Genomic DNA, 17,742 nt, shown 5'->3' on the forward strand with positions numbered 1-17,742 from the left:
AGTGTGGTCCTTGATAGGCTAGCGGACGATAACCAATTCCTATAGCTATCGGACTGCGGCAGACTACACTACCTTCGACTCTGATTATCAAATTACTGCTGTTGAAGTAGAGGCTTCAACATGGCGTCCGCAGACCAAGCCCCGGTGGGCGACCAGCAGCTCAACGCCATCTTTTCTGGGCTCAAGTCTCGTAGCGCAGACACTCGTATGCAGGCTGCGGAGGATCTCAAGCGATTCGTGCGTATATTCAGTGTGAATGAAATAATTTGTAGTCATCGTTTCTCCAGGTTCAAGTATCGTATGCCGAAATGACCTCAGACGCAGCTGCAAAGCTATGGGACGACCACATCAACAGACGACTATTCGCCTTGATTCACAGCCAGAACATTAACGAAGCATTTGGTGGACTGTTGGGAATAGGTTCGTCCGCAAACGTCATCGAGCTTCGATATCCTGACCACGTTTCTTTCTCCAGAACGCCTCTTAGAACTCGACCTCGAGGAAACCATCGAATCGAAGCGCAACCACTTCCGATTCTACAACTATGTGAAGCACCTCCTCCCCAACCCCGACGTGCACTTGATGATGGCGGCTTCGAAGACATTGGGAAAGATTGCAGAGATTGGCGGCGGTGTGGCCTTTGGCGAGAGGTTTATGGAATACGAAATCCCAGCGGCTATCGAGTTGATGCAACCCGACAAACAAGAAGCCCCACGATATGCGGGTGTCCTGATCTTGAAGGAACTGGCCAGGAATAGCCCAACGTATTTCCATCCGCATATTGGGATTGTGTTCGACAACATATTGCTGCCACTCCGAGACCCGCGACTGCATGTGCGAGAGGGTGCCGCCGACCTGCTCGCTAATTGCTTGGAGATTGTGTGTAGTCGGGAGAGGCAAACAAGGAACCCGTACCTTTACAAGATCTTGCAAGACGCTCAGGCGGGCCTCAAGAGTTCGCAGCCGGAGGTTATCCACGGGTCGTTGGCTGCGTACCGGGAGTTGTTGCTTCACGCTGGGATGGTGAGTTGACCTTTGCCGGGACAATCATTGTGCTAACCTCGGACATAGTTCATGCAAGAGAACTTTTTGGATACAGCAGAAGCCATCCTTCGCTTCAAATCATCTCGAGATCCTCTGGTCCGTAGGATGGTTATTACCATGATCCCGACTCTGGCAGCGTACGACACCCAAACCTTCACCGAGCACTTTTTGCACAAGGCCATGGCCCATCTTCTTACACAGCTCGACAAAGCACCTGAGCGGAACTTCGGTAAGCTTACTTCCATGTTACACCTCGGCGCTCACTTAATATTGGATAGCTTTTATCGCCATCGGCCATACTGCACTTGCTGTGGGCAGTGATATGAAACCATTTTTGGATCCCATCATGGACAATGTGAGGTCGTGCCTACAGAATAGAGGGTTTGTATCTGTTTAAGTTGTCAGGTGTGAATGCGGACTGAATAATTATAACAGGCGAAAGAATGCGCCCTCGGAAGAGCCAATATTCCAGTGCATTGGGATGTTGGCAGCCGCCGTCGGTCCCAACCTTACAAAGTTACTGCATGACCAGCTAGACTTGATGCTTGCATGTGGTTTGAGCGAACCATTGAGCCAAGCTCTGGCAGCCATCGCCAAGTACATCCCTCCCCTGCTCAAGACAATCCAAGGTATGTACCCCTTGTCTTTTCTATGGGAACTCTGCTCATTTCGTGCAAAGATCGCCTCCTCCAACTCTTGTCCATGCTTCTGAGTGGGCAACCCTATCGACCGCTCGGTGCACCGGCGCCTTTAGGTCGTAACGAATTCCCCGCTCCGCCCAACCAACTGACAGCCACTCAAATGACGACGACCGACAAGAACTCCGAACTCATCACTCTGGCTTTAAAGACCCTCGGAACGTTTGACTTTAGCGGTCACGTTCTTAACGAGTTCGTTCGCAGCTGCGCGTTGCCTTATTTAGAAGACGACAACCCTCAAGTTCGCTGTGCGGCGGCAGAGACCTGCTGTACCTTGTTCATCAAGGATCCCATTTGTTACCAAGCGAGTAGCCATGCTATCGAGGTCATCAGCGATGTTCTGGATAAGTTGCTCACTGTTGGCATCGCTGATCCGGGTATGTTTCTTTGGCTGTGATCTTGCGAGTAGGCTCTCACCACGGTATAGATCCTGGCATCCGTAATGTCGTCTTGCGAGGGCTCCACGAACGGTTCGACAAGCATCTCGCTCAAGCTGAAAACGTTCGATCCCTGTTCATTGCACTGAATGACGAGGTCATGGCCAACCGAGAAGCAGCCGTTGGCCTCATCGGGCGACTTGCCAAACACAACCCTGCATACGTTATGCCTTCCCTCCGTAAAGCCCTCATTCAACTTCTAACCGAGTTGGAGTACTCGACCGTGATGCGCAATCGAGAGGATTGCACTCGGCTCTTGACTCTGCTGGTCAGTGCGACCCAGCGACTCATTAAACCTTACGCCATTCCTATGTTGCGCGTGCTCCTTCAGAAGGCGAACGACCCCAATCCCGCCGTGGCGGCAAACGTTCTCATGTGTCTCGGAGAGCTGGCTTGTGTTGCGGGCGAGGATGCTATGCCCCACGTCCAAGAGCTCATGCAGATCATCCTTGCCAAACTGGCCGACCCCCAAACGTTGAAACGTGATGCTGCACTTCATGCGTTAGGTCAGGTCTGCTCCAGCACGGGCTATGTCGTCCAGCCTCTGCTTGACCATCCTCAACTTCTTCCGCTGCTCGGAAGAATCATGCGAACAGAGACCTCGGTTCAAACTCGGCGAGAAGTTGTGAAGGTCTTGGGCATTCTCGGTGCCCTTGATCCCTACCGACGAAAGGTGAGTTGTCGTGGTCACTTTATGATACTTTATTGACGCTGATCGTGCTTCTAGTCGAGGCCGGATGAGGATGTTGCATCGAATGCGGAGACTTCGGTTGCTGCAGTAAATCAAGTCCCCATTAATCCACACCCTACGTCGTCATCATCGGACGATTACTTCCAGACTGTGGTTATCACGTCCTTGCTCGCAATTCTGAAGGATCAGTCTCTCAGCAGCCACCACCATACCGTAATCGAAGCCATCATGTCGATCTTCAAGACCCAAGGATTGAAATGCGTGACCTTCCTTCCCCAAGTAGGTTCGATCTCTGCATGCTCCATGTTGCAGTAACTGATCTTGGTTTCCTAGATTATTCCCGCCTTCGCTGCTATTACTCGGACATCCATCGCCCGACTCCAAGAATTCCATCTGCAACAGTTGGCCATTCTCGTCGGCATCATCAAACAGCACATTCGCAACTATACTCTGGACGTGTTTAGCTTGATCACTGAACTTTGGGACAACGTTACCCTGCAGCTGCCAATCGTTGCGCTCATTGAGGCTCTAGGAAAGGCGCTGGATGCTGAATTCAAGCCCTTCCTTCCGACTATCCTACCTCTCGTCCTCAAGGTATTCGACGGGGACACGAGCGATAAACGGATTGCGGTTCAGATCAAGATCTTCGACGCATTCCTGACCTTTGGAGCTAACATCGAAGAGTACCTGCACCTCGTTATCCCGATTATTGTCAAGTCCTATGAGCGGTCAGACGCGCCATCTTCTCTGCGAAAACGCGCCATACAGACCATTGACGGTTTGTCTCGGAGGGTCAATTTCTCTGACCACGCCTCTCGCATCATTCACCCCATGGTTCGCGTTCTGGATGGCAATAACAATGAGTTGCGCATGGCTGTCTTCGACACATTGTGCTCCCTCGTTGCACAGCTTGGCTCCGATTTTGCTATCTTTGTGCCCACTATCAACAAGGTAAATACCGACCGAACCGATCATTGGGACCTTAGGCTGATGTGTTGCAGGCAACTTTGCGCAACCGCATCTCCCATCCGCGATACGAGAACTTGGTTTCCAAGCTCTTGAACGGAGAAAGTCTCCCTTCCGAAGCTGGCGGCATGGATTGGATGTGAGTTCAGCGATGTCAAAGGGAGTGCAGCTATTGACCATATGGCAGTCAAGCCGAAAATTCCAAGGCCCAAGAATTCCAAGCTCCGGCAGAGGCGCCCAAGATGACTGTTAACCAGCAGCACCTCAAGCAGGCATGGGACGTGTCTCAGGTTACCACCAAAGACGATTGGCTTGAGTGGATGCACCGCCTGAGTGTGGAGTTTATGAAGGAATCGCCTTCGCATGCTCTGAGGGCTTGTATGACGCTTGTCGATATACACCAACCTCTCGCAAAGGAGCTGTTCAACGCTGCCTTCCTCTCTTGCTGGACAGAGCTCTACGACCAATACCAGGTTAGCGGCAACAACATCGAATCTTGAAACCACCGCTGAACTTTTTATTCCAGGAGGATTTGGTTCGATCCATCGAGTTCGCCATCACATCGACTACAGCACCTCCCGAACTGATTCACCGCCTCTTGAACTTGGCAGAGTTCATGGAACACGAAGAGAAACCCCTTCCCATTGAGCATCGCACTCTGGGAGAGTACGCCAACAAGTATATGGCCTACGCAAAGGCCTTGCACTACAAGGAGATGGAGTATTTTGCCGAGTCGTCACCCGCCGTTATCGAGTCCCTCATCTCAATCAACACCAAGCTGCAGCAACATGATGCAGCTTGGGGAACCCTACTCCACGCTCGGGAGCAGTACGATGTCACCAAGCATGAAGAGTGGTATGAAAGATTGGGGCGGTGGCAAGAGGCACTGCAGGTCTACGATCGGAAGGCGATGGAGGACCCAGACTCACCCGAGGTGAAGATTGGTCGAGTAAAGTGTTATCACGCTTTGGGTGAATGGGAATTGCTTGCTGCCCAAGTCCAGGAGAACTGGGCCAACGCAACCAACGAGGAACGACGTGAGATGGCACCCATGGCCGCGGCTGCTGCGTGGTCCCTGAATGACTGGGACTCGATGGACAACTACATCGGTACCATGAAAAATGACTCGCCGGATCGCGCGTTCTACAGGGCTATCCTTTCTGTCCACCAGAACCAGTTCTCCAAGGCACTTGCTCATATTGCTAAGGCGAGAGAGCTGATCGACCCCGAATTGAGTTCCTTCACAGGAGAGGGGTACGGCAGATCATACAAGTAAGTGAATCAAGATCTCCACGGACCTTTACCCTTTACTCATAGTGGCCCTTTAGTGTCATGGTTCGGGCCCAGATGCTTTCCGAGCTTGAAGAAATCATTGCCTACAAACAATACGCAGATCAGCCCGAAAGGCAGGCGACGATGAGAAAGACGTGGATGAAGCGGTAAGGGCCTATCCATGTTCCGGTTAGGTTTTATTCCAATGACGTTGGTATAGGTTGCAAGGATGTCAGCCAGATGTCGAGGTCTGGCAACGTATCCTCCAAGTCCGCACATTAGTCTCTAGCCCCGAGCAAGATCCTGTTATGTGGATCAAATTCGCCAACCTTTGCCGCAAGAACGATCGGATGATGCTCGCTGAGAAGACTATCAACTCCCTGCTGACTCCTGAAAGGGTGAGTCTTTATTGCAGTGTATTTATCCTCGCTCACGGTCTTGCAGAGAATGCTCGATCACCACCATCACCATAATACCAAAGCACCCCCCAACGTCGTCTATGCTCAACTGAAGTACATGTGGGCCAATGGTGAAAAAGAAGAGACCTTGAACCACCTCAGGCTATTCACCGCCAGCCTGGCCAAGGACATCCAGCAAGAAACGAACGAGCAGGGACATAGACCAAACGTGTCGAAGTCAAAGTTGGCAGAACTCACAAAACTGTTGGCCAGGTGCTACTTCAAGCAAGGAGAGTGGCAGATGGAATTAAAGGATGACTGGGACGCGGTTAGTCACTGTTAATGAATGGACCGTCTCCGTCGCTGATTCCCGCATTAGAGGAACGTCGAGGATATCCTCCATTCGTACTACTATGCTACTCATTATGACCCCGGGTGGTACAAAGCATGGCATACGTGGGCTTTGGCCAACTTTGAGGTCATTAGCCACATCGACACATTGGCAGAGAATCGGGCTACAGACATCCCTGGAGATTCGCTGGCATCCCATGTCGTGCAAGCAGTAACAGGTAAACCTCCCTTCGTAGCCGTCCTTGACGCCATGTTGATATTAGGCAAAGGTTTCTTCCGATCAATATCTCTCCGCAACCAGGATGCCCTGCAGGACACTTTGCGATTACTGACCCTCTGGTTCAAATACGGTCACCACGACGAAGTCAGTCATTCCATGGCAAACGGCTTTTCGACAGTTGAAGTCGACACCTGGCTGGAAGTCATTCCTCAGGTCCGTTAGTTTCGTTTCTTGGCATCGTCCTTGTAATCTCATTTCCCTTCAGATTATTGCCCGCATTCAAACGCCACATGCTAACATTCGCCGAAACATCAACAACCTGTTGACTGACGTCGGCAAGCATCATCCTCAGGCCTTGATTTATCCATTGACCGTGGCTTCTAAATCCTCGAGTTCGGCACGTCGAACTGCTGCCATTCAAATCATGGAGCGGATGAAAGACCACAGCTCGACAATTGTTACTCAGGTAGGCAGGTCGTCACCGAGAGACATGCTCCTGTACTTATCCCATTGTCCAGGCCCTCCTTGTCAGCAAGGAACTGATCCGTGTTGCAATCCTCTGGCACGAAATGTGGCATGAAGGCTTGGAAGAGGCTTCTCGCCTGTACTTCAACGACAAAAATCCTGAGGGTATGATCATGGCTCTTGAGCCGTTGCACAAGTTGTTGGAGAAGGTGAGGATTCAAGCGGGTCGACGACGACAGAGGCTAAAATTACCTTGTCAGGGACCAACGACTGCGCGTGAAACCTCATTTGCACAAGTCTTCGGGCGAGAACTTGCAGAGGCCCGTGAAGCCTGCAAGAGATACCAGATCTACGGTGATCCTACGGAGCTCGACAAAGCCTGGGATATCTATTACGGCGTGAGTAACCTGCTTGGGTGTCAAGAAGACCTAATTTAGAATTATTTCCTTTCAGGTCTTCAAAAAGGTCGAGAAGCAACTCCCATCACTGACAACCCTTGATCTGCAATATGTGTCGCCAAGTCTGCTCAAGGCTAGGCACTTGGACCTCGCGGTACCCGGTATGATTTCACCGTTCCCTTTGCCCGCTGACTTCTTACCGTTTGCTCAGGCACATATCAAAGCGGTCGTCCAGTCATTACAATTGCCAGCTTCGCCACAAAATTGACAGTCATTGCATCCAAACAACGGCCCAGGCGACTGTCATTGAAGGGGAGCGACGGACGAGACTACCAATACGTGTTGAAAGGTTTGCTGCTTTTGTCCACCGTTGCGTTTCCTTTCACTGAAGGGTGCATCTGTAGGACATGAGGACCTTCGTCAAGATGAACGTGTGATGCAGCTTTTCAGCCTGGTCAACACCCTACTCTCCGTCGATACCAACAGTTTCAAACGCCGCCTTCATATCCAACGATATCCTGTCATCCCGCTGGCACCGAACGCCGGTTTGTTGGGTTGGGTCCAAGACAGTGACACTCTCCACGTTCTCATCCGTGATTACCGCGAGTCAAGAAAGGTTCTCCTGAACATCGAGTATCGCCTGATGCTCCAAGTACGTCACATCCAGTTTGAGGATTCAATAAGCTGACCTTTCTATTAGATGGCTCCTGATTACGAGAACTTGATGCTCCTCCAGAAGGTTGAGGTCTTTGAATACGCTCTGGAAAACACCACGGGTCAGGATCTCTATCGAGTGCTGTGGCTGAAGAGCACCAACTCGGAACACTGGCTCGAGAGGCGTGCCACCTATACCCGATCGCTCGCCGTCAATAGTATGGTCGGCCATATCCTGGGACTCGGTGACCGCCACCCGTCCAATCTGCTTCTGGAACGCAGCACAGGGAAAGTCGTTCACATTGATTTCGGTGACTGTTTCGAAGTCGCCATGCATCGAGAGAAATTCCCGGAAAAGGTTCCATTCCGCCTAACGAGGATGCTGACACACGCGATGGAAGTAAGTTATCCTTCTTCCGATTTCCAACGCGGTTGATTTACTGTCATTCAGGTCAGTGGAATTGAAGGAAGCTTCAGGAATACATGCGAGATTACAATGACTGTCCTGAGGGATAACAAGGAGTCGTTGATGGCCGTCCTTGAAGCGTTCGTTTACGACCCGTTGATCAACTGGAGGTTGATGCAGGCCGACGTGGAAGTTAGACGGCCAGATGGTATGTCAAAGCCCCGCTGTAGATGACCTGGTTCTGACCGTCTATAAAGCGGATGTTGAACGCGTCCCTGAACTTGGCCGAGTAGCTGCGCATCCCCAAGCTCCTAACAGGAAGCTTAAGGCCGATGAAAACGACATCTTCAATGGTAAGGGGACTTGATACTCCAGGAGATCATCCGACTCATAAGCTTTCGCAGAAACGGAGGAAGAGCCGGGAGCACAGGAGGTTCGAAACGAGCGAGCACTATTCGTGTACAATCGCGTTCAGCACAAGCTCACGGGCCGAGACTTTAACCCCACCCAGGTCCTCAGTGTCAAGGCCCAGGTGGAGAAGCTCATTGAGCAAGCAACTTCTTTGGAAAATCTGTGCCAGTGTTTCTCTGGTTGGTGTGCCTTCTGGTAATAGAATCCTTGTTATTCGTCACGTATCTATGCTTTTTGATTTTCTCCACTTCGTTCGTTTGTGTATCATTAATATCTTGTAGACTATCGCCTCTACTTGCAACCTATCTCCACTTGGGACATCATTATCAATAGAATATTTAATTGGTTCAAAGGGAATGAGGTCTCTGCGTGATTAGCCCCTGTCCCAAATTGGCGTAACGGAATTTGATGGGAGGCCATGAACGAGCGCGCGGTGAGCGACGTCCTTCAAGGTTTACAACATCAACTACCACCATGCCACGCGGCATTCCAAATGCACGAAAGGAAGAGAATGGCCTTCGATACACGACATTTCAGGTTCCTCTAGTGTGAGTCGGTATATCGTTGGACAGTGGACTACATTGGTGTTCAATAGGTTAACTTGGTAGATTCTTTCAGACCAAATCCCAAGCACGTTAGCTCGACTTACCTCAAGTCGGAAAGTCAGACTGTTTGGTACAGAAACAGTCAGGCAAAGGGGAAGGGCCCAGCAGCTGAAGACACACATGGGGATGGCAGGTGAGCTTTGCCCTAATCATCCCGGGTCGTTTTGCCGACAACTTGGACAGGCGCGGTTCGCAGGTTATCGTGATTCACCCGGGCTCGCGGTTCATTCGAATCGGGCGGGCGTCAGACGTCTCACCGGTAAGCATCCCAGCTGCTGTGGGACGCAAGTACAAGAACTCTGCGCCGCAACCTGAGAGGAAGAATTGCATCATCCGACCTGGCTCGTCCAAAGACAAGTTCCCTGCCATCCCTCTGCCACAGAATGGGGACGAATACGACGTTACACCGGCTTCTAACGACTCGGTGAGCCCATCCCACTACCTTTGGGAGACAAGCTGACTCGCTGGTTCTCAGTTCGATACCAAGCTGGCTATTATCACTGTATCGCTGAGGGACAGGATGCGGTTCTACAAGTTGCGCGTTACGCCCAATGCGGTTACCATTGCTTCCACCTTCAATGAGCAGTTCAAGCCTGAAATCATAACATCCGATCCGAACAGCATTGAATGGATTGATGAATCGTGTCAGGATGAGGTTGTAGCGGGCGAAAAGGCAAGTTTCGCCTTATACAGAACCATAAAGGACATCAACCTGACAACCTGTATGCAAAAAGGCGTTGCGAATAGGAAACCCAGAAGCTTTCAACTACAGCATTCGATGGCCATTCCATGCGTCAACGTTTAATTTAAGAGATTACGACTCACTTCAGATGTTGCTCAACGATGTGGAGGCGTTGATTGATCATGGAATGCAAGAAAAACTCAACATTCCGCGGTCAGAGTACAAGGTAGTGTCCGATTTCATCATGGAACTGGCGAGAGAGAGAGCGAGCTTCAACTCATATGAAATGGTAGAATTACTCTGTGGTGTTGGTGATTCCCGATTTCTACGACAAGGCGTATGTACGGGACCTCGTTACCGTACTCATCAAGGTCATGGGGTTTAAGCAAATCTGCGCACAACAGGTTCGTCCGCGGCCTTATCCTTATCGTTTCATTTCATTAACTCGCAAAACTATCAGGTCTCCCTTGCGGCTACCTACGGAGCTGGAATTTCGAACGCGTGCGTGGTGGACATCGGCTCGAAGATCACCACTATCGCATGCGTGGACGAGGGTCTGGTGCTTCCTGACACCAGGTAAGCAGTTCTTTAACCAACCCTTTTCTGAAAGCAAAAGTTCGAACAACTTCTGCTAGGTTATCACTCAATATGGGTGGAGATGATGTTACGGAATTTCTGCACGTCCTGCTTCAGCGCATCCAGTTCCCTTACAGAACGCTTGATTTGAATCGTTCTTACGATTGGGCGGTCTTAGAAGACCTCAAAGGTCGGCTATGCACCCTCATGGAGGTGAACCTCAGATTCCGCGTAGGTTTCGCTGTTGTGATCTAACTAATGATTTCCGACAGAGCGATGTCGCGTTGAATCTTTACGACTTTATCGTGCGGAGACCAGGCGCACCAACCGAGAAATATGGTCTAAGAGCATACGACGAGATCATCTTGGCTCCTATGGTATTGATAAATTGGTTTCCAACGGCTTTCATATTGAATGCTCACATGCGTTGAATTCTAGTGCCTTTTTGAACCTCGGGTGATCGATTTCGATGGCAAGTGTCAGGGAATTAAGCCTCTGTCGGTGAACGTGACAGAAGATATCATTTCGCACCCGACAGACAATGTGGTATGTAGATTTTAGAGTTCTTCATCATTTAGTTTGCGTTCACAATAGCTTACACGCGCTGGTCGCTAGACGAAAGCGATGGTCATTTCCACGCAGCATTTGATGCCATTAGCAGAGGCTGACCCGACCCCTCCACCTCCGCCGCCACCTGCATCTACATCTGCACCAGCCAATGCCAATGCCAAGCAAGAATCGTCGGATCCCCAGGCAATGTCGGTTGACCAGCCGGAGGCAGTATCTTCTAAACCACCTGCGGGGAATGGAACTACCGAAGCACCGATTGAAATCATCGATGTCGATGACGACACCAAACCTCCTGTGCCGGATGTACCCCCACCTGCGAAGGTGCAGGTCACCGAGGCCCCAATGAAAGAAATTGACATTCTGTTCGAGGCAAGCAAGCTGCCGTTGGATGTTGCCATTTTCAATAGCGCACGAGCCGCTGGAGGGGACGATAAGATTCGAAAGTATCTTCAGGCCGTGCTGGTCATTGGAGGCACTGCTCTGATTCCTGGGATGGCGCATGCTCTCGAGAGCAGGTATGTAAATGTACGTTTGGTTGATTACCCGTTTCTGACCAATCGCGATTTCACCAGGTTACAGGCAATCGCTACCCCATTGGTACCCAACATGGAGAAGGTACAGATCATTCCTCCACCGAAGGAAGTCGATCCGAGGGTGCTCGCATGGAAAGGCGCGACTGTACTCGCGAAAATGGAGAGTGTCTCCGAGTTGTGGGTGACGCCTTCTGACTGGGTACGATGTCGTTGCCTTGTTACTCTAAACATCGGCCTGACTGTGATGCAATTCAGGATCTGTTTGGGATGCGTGCTCTGAAGGAACGATGTTTTTATTTGTAGGTATTGAAAGAGGTCGTGTGACATAATAGGGTATTAGTACATGAGGCTACAATACTGTCCGTGCTTTGAAGCGATTACTATGTTACATGGCGTATTACTGGGTATGCATGCTGAAGAAACCATATTACAGTTCGTATTGTCCGTGCTGAGAGAAGGCGTCGACAGATACTCGATAGCGGTCAAACGCCGAGTCTTTCTTTCCATTCAATGAAATCGTCGGACTGCATATTACGCCACAGCTGGAGCAAACTAGTCATCTTTTCTTTCCCCTCCCTATAGATATGTAAATTAGATGGAGTGAATGGGAAGCCGAGAGAATGGATTACCTTTCCTTCTTGTGCCACTCGATCCTGGAGACACCCCCTTCTCTCCAAGCATCGATTTCCGTAGTTCGCGGTTTCTCTTCTTCATTCTCTTCCGACTTGGCCTTCCGCGAACATTTTCTTCCTTGGGGTCTTTTCGATGCCGATACCAGTAGCGCCTCATCCTCTTCCCGCTTTACTTTCATCGCGGTATTCACGGACGAGGCTGAAATCTTGTCGATGAAACCCGTGATAACTGCTGCGGCAAGTCTATTGGGAACGAAAGGAAACGTGAATTCTGGGCGTGGGGTAGCCTCGGGTGTCGTTATAAACCGCGTGCGGCAGATAGGACAATCGACTGATTCATGCCAGCTTCCGCACGGTGGATGCAAGCGGGAGAAAAACCACTTTAGAATGCAAATTGCACAAAACGTATGGCCGCATTTGGCCGAACTTATGGTGTAGGGCGCAGAAACAATGTCATAGCACCTGTATATCGCATAAGTCCCGACCTTTCCTGACCAGTAAAAAGGGGAAGACCGACGCACAATGGACAGACAAAGTGCTGTTCTAACTGGGCGAGTGCGGTGGCTGCGTCCCTCTCAGCAAGCTGGGATAGCAATGTGGTTGTTTCGTGCTGCTGTTTCTCGTGGGCCTCGATCTGGAGAGCCAGATCTTCTTTCTTCTGCTGGACCTCTCTCTCAGCAGCGAGCAAGGCGTTCTCGCGTCGGACGAGCTCAGAGGGGGATATCCTGAGAGATCGCCTCGGGTTCGGCAGCGCCACCGAGGAGGACGAAACTGCCGGAGTTGACGGTCTGTCGTATGGCTTCGAAGACGACGGACCGCGCCTAGGTCTTCTGAGCTCGCTGTGTGCTGGTTGTGCCGTTGTGGCTGATTCGGTCCTGGGCCTGTGGCGGGCTGACCGCTGGACGTCTAATGCCCGCACAAACGGTTGAATTACCTACGGGCGGCGCAATGAGACGACACAGGAAACGGACCTTTCTTTGCACTCAAACGAGCAGAAAACCGTTTTGCAGAAACCGCGAATTCGGACTCCATGCTGCAATTCAATATGGCTCTGGCTGAGATTTCGCTGCGTTGAATTCACGCCAAGCACCCACATGGTCACATGTACTTTATGACGGTCACGTGAGGATTCGCCGCCACCTTACTGAGACTCGTCCTGAGTCCTCCTCAATGTCCTCCTTCAAACTGCTGACCTTTCGCTACCTTTTTCCTTTGTTGGTTTGGTCAATTGCGCCATAGATCCCTTATATTGCGTTCGTATCTTCTGTCGCCACAGTGCCTCTTTTCCATCTTTCTCTTTCTCCAATACGCGAAACAGTCACCAGAAGATTCACGGAAACTCGATGACCCCCCTTCAAAATCTCAATTCACGAAAATACAACGGTCCAATAAATCGTCCATCTCTCCGAATCGCCGAAGAACTTGTTTGCGCCCACTGGATACTGAAATTTAGGCGCTTCTTTTGCGGAGCCAGCTTAATTTGTCGGCAAGTGATATTGATTGTCGTTACTCGCGAGCATTCATACAACTAATATATCCCACACACGAATCGTATTCTTGTCCTCGAAAGTGGCACAGAAACACCAATGCCGTGCACCAGAGCTGCTTTCCTCTGTCTTATTGACCTCACATCCTCTCCGAGCTCGCAGGTCTTCCGCTTGTAGGCTCCGGCGTGACAATCCGATGCCCACCTGTCACTCCATTCTGCGCTGCCGCAGTCACAGAGACATCAGTGGCAACAAACGGGAAAGCTTCTTTCTGAATGGCCCGCATGACCCTCACTAGCTAGATCTGGACTGGTCCTAAAACAAGCCGGACTCGCCTCCACCTTATCCTTAACTCGGCTATGATGTCAATCACATCGTGATTCCTGCGATACTTGGACGTCACGGTTCTCAGTGTGTTCCTGTGGCCTGGTGTATGTGCGCCAACTCTGCAACCCCGACTTGCTTCGTCCCTCACGTTCCCGCTCTCGGCGCTGCCTCTAATCACCAAGCAGACATCCGATTGAAATCGGAGACTGCCAATGGTGATCCCCAGCTTCTCTGAAGATACTCTGCGACCAGTCCCTTGCAGCGAAATTCAAGGAGGACTCTCCATATGCCATAATCACCTATCATCACACGAAGCGCCCGCTCTTAGACATGTTGTGCCTGTGCCTTGCCCGCCTGTCACATTCAGAATCCTATTTTCACAAACAGGAAATATCTCCATTTGCCATGCCGCAGGCGTTCACCGTTACTCCTGTTGTTCACTTGTCCCTCAATTCAACGGACCGAATACCTGAAAAGCGAATTTGAATATCACCACCCTCGATGACGCCTTCTCTTGGACCCTCGATATAACAACCAACTTACTGTGTCCACCAGCTTTACAATCGCCAACGTGATCTCGTCCCTAGTCACGGACACTGCTCAGCTAAGACCTTATGCTGACTGACAATGGCCATGACATTCTGCTTGTCCTTCCAACACTGATCATTCTCCCGCTTCTCAGGGTTTCGACGTTTATCTGGCTTGTTAATTCAACTTCATTCAAATTTGTGACAACCCATCGTATCCCGTTTTATGGTCTAGCAGATCTTCACCACTCTCGGTACGATGGGAGCGGTTCAGTGGCCAACTTCTCAGTACGACCAGAAGGTTCCTCGACGCTACTAGCTCCGCTCTCCCATCACTCGCCGGGGCTTTTTGACGACTGGGAAGGAGCAACAATTCTTTAGGAAGAATCTAACCCTTGAAAGCAAGCAGCCACGATTTCGACGGCTTAGTCGCTTAAACCGTTTCGAATAGGCAATCGGGTACTACTTTACTGGCGTCTAACCTCTTTCCGAAATCTGCAAGTTCACCACCACCTTGTGGGTCACGTAGCGTCCCGGCTGAAATTGCTTTTCTTATTCAGCGGTCTCTTTGGAGACTTGAAACTTTGGCTGATGAAAGTTCCTTATCGCTGCTCGACTAATACTTTCTGGTAGTAGGATGATCTTCTCTGACGCGTTATGCTCTACCCCTGGCCCAAAAGCGACGTGGGGATGACCCTGTTCGTGGTGTGCTTGACGACCCTCATGGTCAGTCCAATAAATCACTCTTCGCTTGTATCGTCTTAACTGGCCTTGGCGCATCATTTGATCCTTGTCTCTTGCCACTGTCCTCTTCTGTCCTGTGTTTACAGTGGTGGCGACAAGTCGATTGGAAATGAACGCTACTGTACACCTATCGTCCCTCTGTCACTTCAAAGTTCAAATCTCGGTCAGCCCTCGAAGCATCACGCGAATGATGCGCCAAGACGCATAAAGAGTCAGACATCCATTTCTTCGCTCGTGCAATCTCGTGGCGCTCCCGCGATGGTTGCATTTCTCTTCTAACCCATTTCCGAATCCCCTTGCACTCGGAGTTGTTGGAGATCGTATGTAAACGTCTCTCACTAGACTCTCTATCTCGGCGGATTCATAGATGTCCTGATCCGAAGCATCCAACAGAGGATCAGAATTGGGAGCGTAATGCGAGTCTTTCGCAAGTATTGCTGGTTACGCTACCCCGAGATGGTGTTCGTAAAGAATTCGGCTATGATTGTATTGGTGTGTGTACAATAAGGACTTGCTAACGAAGTGCCGCGAGGCTTGAGCAGGGAGAGTACATCGATCCCATGGAAATGGCCAACTTCATCCGAGGAGAAATACAGTTCTGATGGTCGTATCATGAGGCTCTTGGATGCTTGTACAAAGGGTCGAGGAACTTGCGTTACTTCAAGTTGTACCTTCCGTTTTCCAAGTCGCAAGGGGGACGGCCGCTATTGATATTTATTTCACCTATTTTGGTGGGCTCACCACTTACGCTTTCCCTACCTATCTCCCGATCCCCCGATCCGGGCCTGGGTTCCCCGCCATCGCCTCATGCTCCTGAGTTGCCCTCTTTATTGTCGAGAAAGTATAAACTGAGATGATTGCAAAAGCTTCTTTCAGGTCTCTGTGGGACGGATGGGTATCATCGGAGATGTATGGGGTTACTGGGAGCCGCCGTATCCATTCGCATTGAAGGAGACTCGATGCTTATATCCATCCAGAGCAATTTGAAGGTTGAGCATATCTGGCCGAGGAGGTGGGAGGCATGTAGGTTTCCGGTGCACCACCGACGTACCTTTCCATCCCTTGGAGAATGGGGAAGAGTGTTTGTCTCTGGGTTCGGACACCTTGAACCCTCGAATTGCCCCTCGATCCCCTTTGCCCATGTCCATCCGGGCTCACTGTGCGCACCCACCGGTAACGACCTGAAGTGAACTGTATTGTTAATTTTTGGGCAGATGATGAGAGGAACAGGATTTTGGGGAAGATCCGATGCAACCGGCCGAATAGCGATTTGACGAGGTCTCCGTTTCCTCGCACGCACCTTTCGTCTATTTGCCTATTCGTGCTACAGTGGGATTGGCGCTCGCAGCATGTGTATGTGGTCAGGGCCCTTTACATTATCTTCTGCGCGCCTTCCACCATATCTGTTTTACGCTTCGTTGTGGACGACCTGCGGGACAGGCCACGCCGCAAAACGTTGTACATTGCATAATGGTTGCTCGACTAAGTAAACTGTAAAAGATGTATGCAAGACATACGCGTGATCACCGGAAGGGAGGGAATTATGTGTGGGCGCTGTGCCAGGTGCGAAGATCTTCTTTTCTCCTTTCACAAAATAGGCTGGACACGCCATGGGCCGCAGTCTGTGGGTTTCTGAGGGACTGTATGGAATCTGCCACTTGTCTCGGTGTGTTTCGTAGCAGGACACATGAAGTCCGGCTTGCTCCCAGCGGTTACGACTCAGAAGAAAGGCAGAGCAGAGGTCATAGTAGTTATTGCACCCCGCCCAGGCGGAGGCATATCGAACAAGTACGTATTGCTATAGGCGGTTTGGGGCCAGCGGAAGGATTTGTGGTGGATCAAAACAGTCGCGAAATAGCAGATGGGAAAGTTCAAGAGTTTGGGGGTGTGTGATGGGCAATCTGAGATCGGGCGGGTTGTTTGTTTGGCGTGGCCACCTTGCCATCACCTCAGTCGCCAGCAAGTCTGTTTGGAGGGCCCGCGATATCGCGCAGAAACCGGTCGAAAGTCTTGGGACTTCTTTCCCTTCGCCACCGCAGTAGGGGCAGGTTCGATGAGGGTGCTCAAGCGAACAGAGCGCTGGCGGATACGGGCAGAAGAACGACAATCAAAGCGGAAGGAAATCAAGAAGAGCAAGTGAATATAAGAATATCGCGGTGGAGGTCAAAGAAACTGACGGAACTCGTGACGGGTATGGAATTCTAGAAAAAGGAGCTGATATGATATTATTTCTTTTTGATGATTGTTCGGGACTGAAAGCGAATCTCAGCGAAGTTCTGAATGGGGAGAGCTGTGATCCATTCAACGGCCCAATGGCAGCTCAGATCTTCACAAAAAAGCTCCCTTTTCGGACCATTTGCGGTACTTTCCCCGCATTACCGTGCACTGTAATTAATAACAAGAAGAGGGGGGCAGTCACGTCACGCCGGGATCGAGATTGCGGAAGCTTGAACAGTCGCCTATTGACAAGTCTCTAATGCTGCTCTCAAAACCAGCACCATTACTGTCTTTGCCTGTCGTCCCTGCTCTCCTCACTGGCAGCCTTCTGCCCTGTCTCCGTCTAGTCCTGTCGCTGCTCCACCCACTGCTCCAGCAGCCCCTTTACAGTGACAAACTCGACTATGCTGGCCCATCCCCAGCTCCAGATA

General features: G+C 50.7%; 4 protein-coding genes across 4 annotated transcripts; 2 read left to right on the plus strand and 2 right to left on the minus strand.

Moving 5' to 3' along the window:
- Window positions 1–120: 120 nt before the first annotated feature.
- CC1G_00894 (atypical/PIKK/FRAP protein kinase) lies at window positions 121–8,610 on the plus strand (the record flags this gene model as incomplete). Its single annotated transcript, XM_001831295.2, has 27 exons — window positions 121–237; window positions 288–420; window positions 476–1,023; window positions 1,072–1,273; window positions 1,323–1,425; window positions 1,480–1,673; window positions 1,724–2,119; window positions 2,170–2,852; window positions 2,907–3,149; window positions 3,204–3,821; window positions 3,872–3,975; window positions 4,024–4,309; window positions 4,363–5,108; window positions 5,165–5,263; window positions 5,329–5,506; window positions 5,553–5,834; window positions 5,886–6,290; window positions 6,343–6,543; window positions 6,596–6,751; window positions 6,803–6,940; window positions 6,996–7,101; window positions 7,152–7,289; window positions 7,345–7,592; window positions 7,641–7,994; window positions 8,046–8,208; window positions 8,258–8,353; window positions 8,405–8,610. 27 exons carry the CDS (start codon window positions 121–123, stop codon window positions 8,608–8,610), a joined length of 7,143 nt encoding a protein of 2,380 aa, XP_001831347.2.
- A 275-nt stretch (window positions 8,611–8,885) lies between these two features.
- On the plus strand, window positions 8,886–11,680 carry CC1G_00895 (nucleus protein; the record flags this gene model as incomplete). Its single annotated transcript, XM_001831296.2, has 13 exons — window positions 8,886–8,959; window positions 9,030–9,149; window positions 9,200–9,440; window positions 9,492–9,674; window positions 9,751–9,924; window positions 9,992–10,102; window positions 10,159–10,274; window positions 10,334–10,487; window positions 10,547–10,651; window positions 10,713–10,820; window positions 10,890–11,359; window positions 11,417–11,576; window positions 11,633–11,680. 13 exons carry the CDS (start codon window positions 8,886–8,888, stop codon window positions 11,678–11,680), a joined length of 2,064 nt encoding a protein of 687 aa, XP_001831348.2.
- Window positions 11,681–12,002: 322 nt separating this feature from the next.
- On the minus strand, window positions 12,003–13,041 carry CC1G_14830 (hypothetical protein; the record flags this gene model as incomplete). The annotated part of the gene is made up of 3 exons (XM_002910805.1): window positions 12,003–12,252; window positions 12,531–12,915; window positions 12,981–13,041. The coding sequence occupies 3 exons, from the start codon at window positions 13,039–13,041 to the stop codon at window positions 12,003–12,005; spliced, it is 696 nt and encodes a 231-aa protein (XP_002910851.1).
- Window positions 13,042–16,011: 2,970 nt separating this feature from the next.
- CC1G_00896 (hypothetical protein) lies at window positions 16,012–16,558 on the minus strand (the record flags this gene model as incomplete). Its single annotated transcript, XM_001831297.2, has 4 exons — window positions 16,012–16,056; window positions 16,146–16,275; window positions 16,395–16,418; window positions 16,470–16,558. The coding sequence occupies 4 exons, from the start codon at window positions 16,556–16,558 to the stop codon at window positions 16,012–16,014; spliced, it is 288 nt and encodes a 95-aa protein (XP_001831349.2).
- Window positions 16,559–17,742: the final 1,184 nt, after the last annotated feature.

Source organism: Coprinopsis cinerea (assembly GCF_000182895.1).
Source record: "Coprinopsis cinerea okayama7#130 chromosome 7 map unlocalized cont3.7, whole genome shotgun sequence".
NCBI classification, from domain to species: Eukaryota; Fungi; Basidiomycota; class Agaricomycetes; order Agaricales; family Psathyrellaceae; genus Coprinopsis; species Coprinopsis cinerea.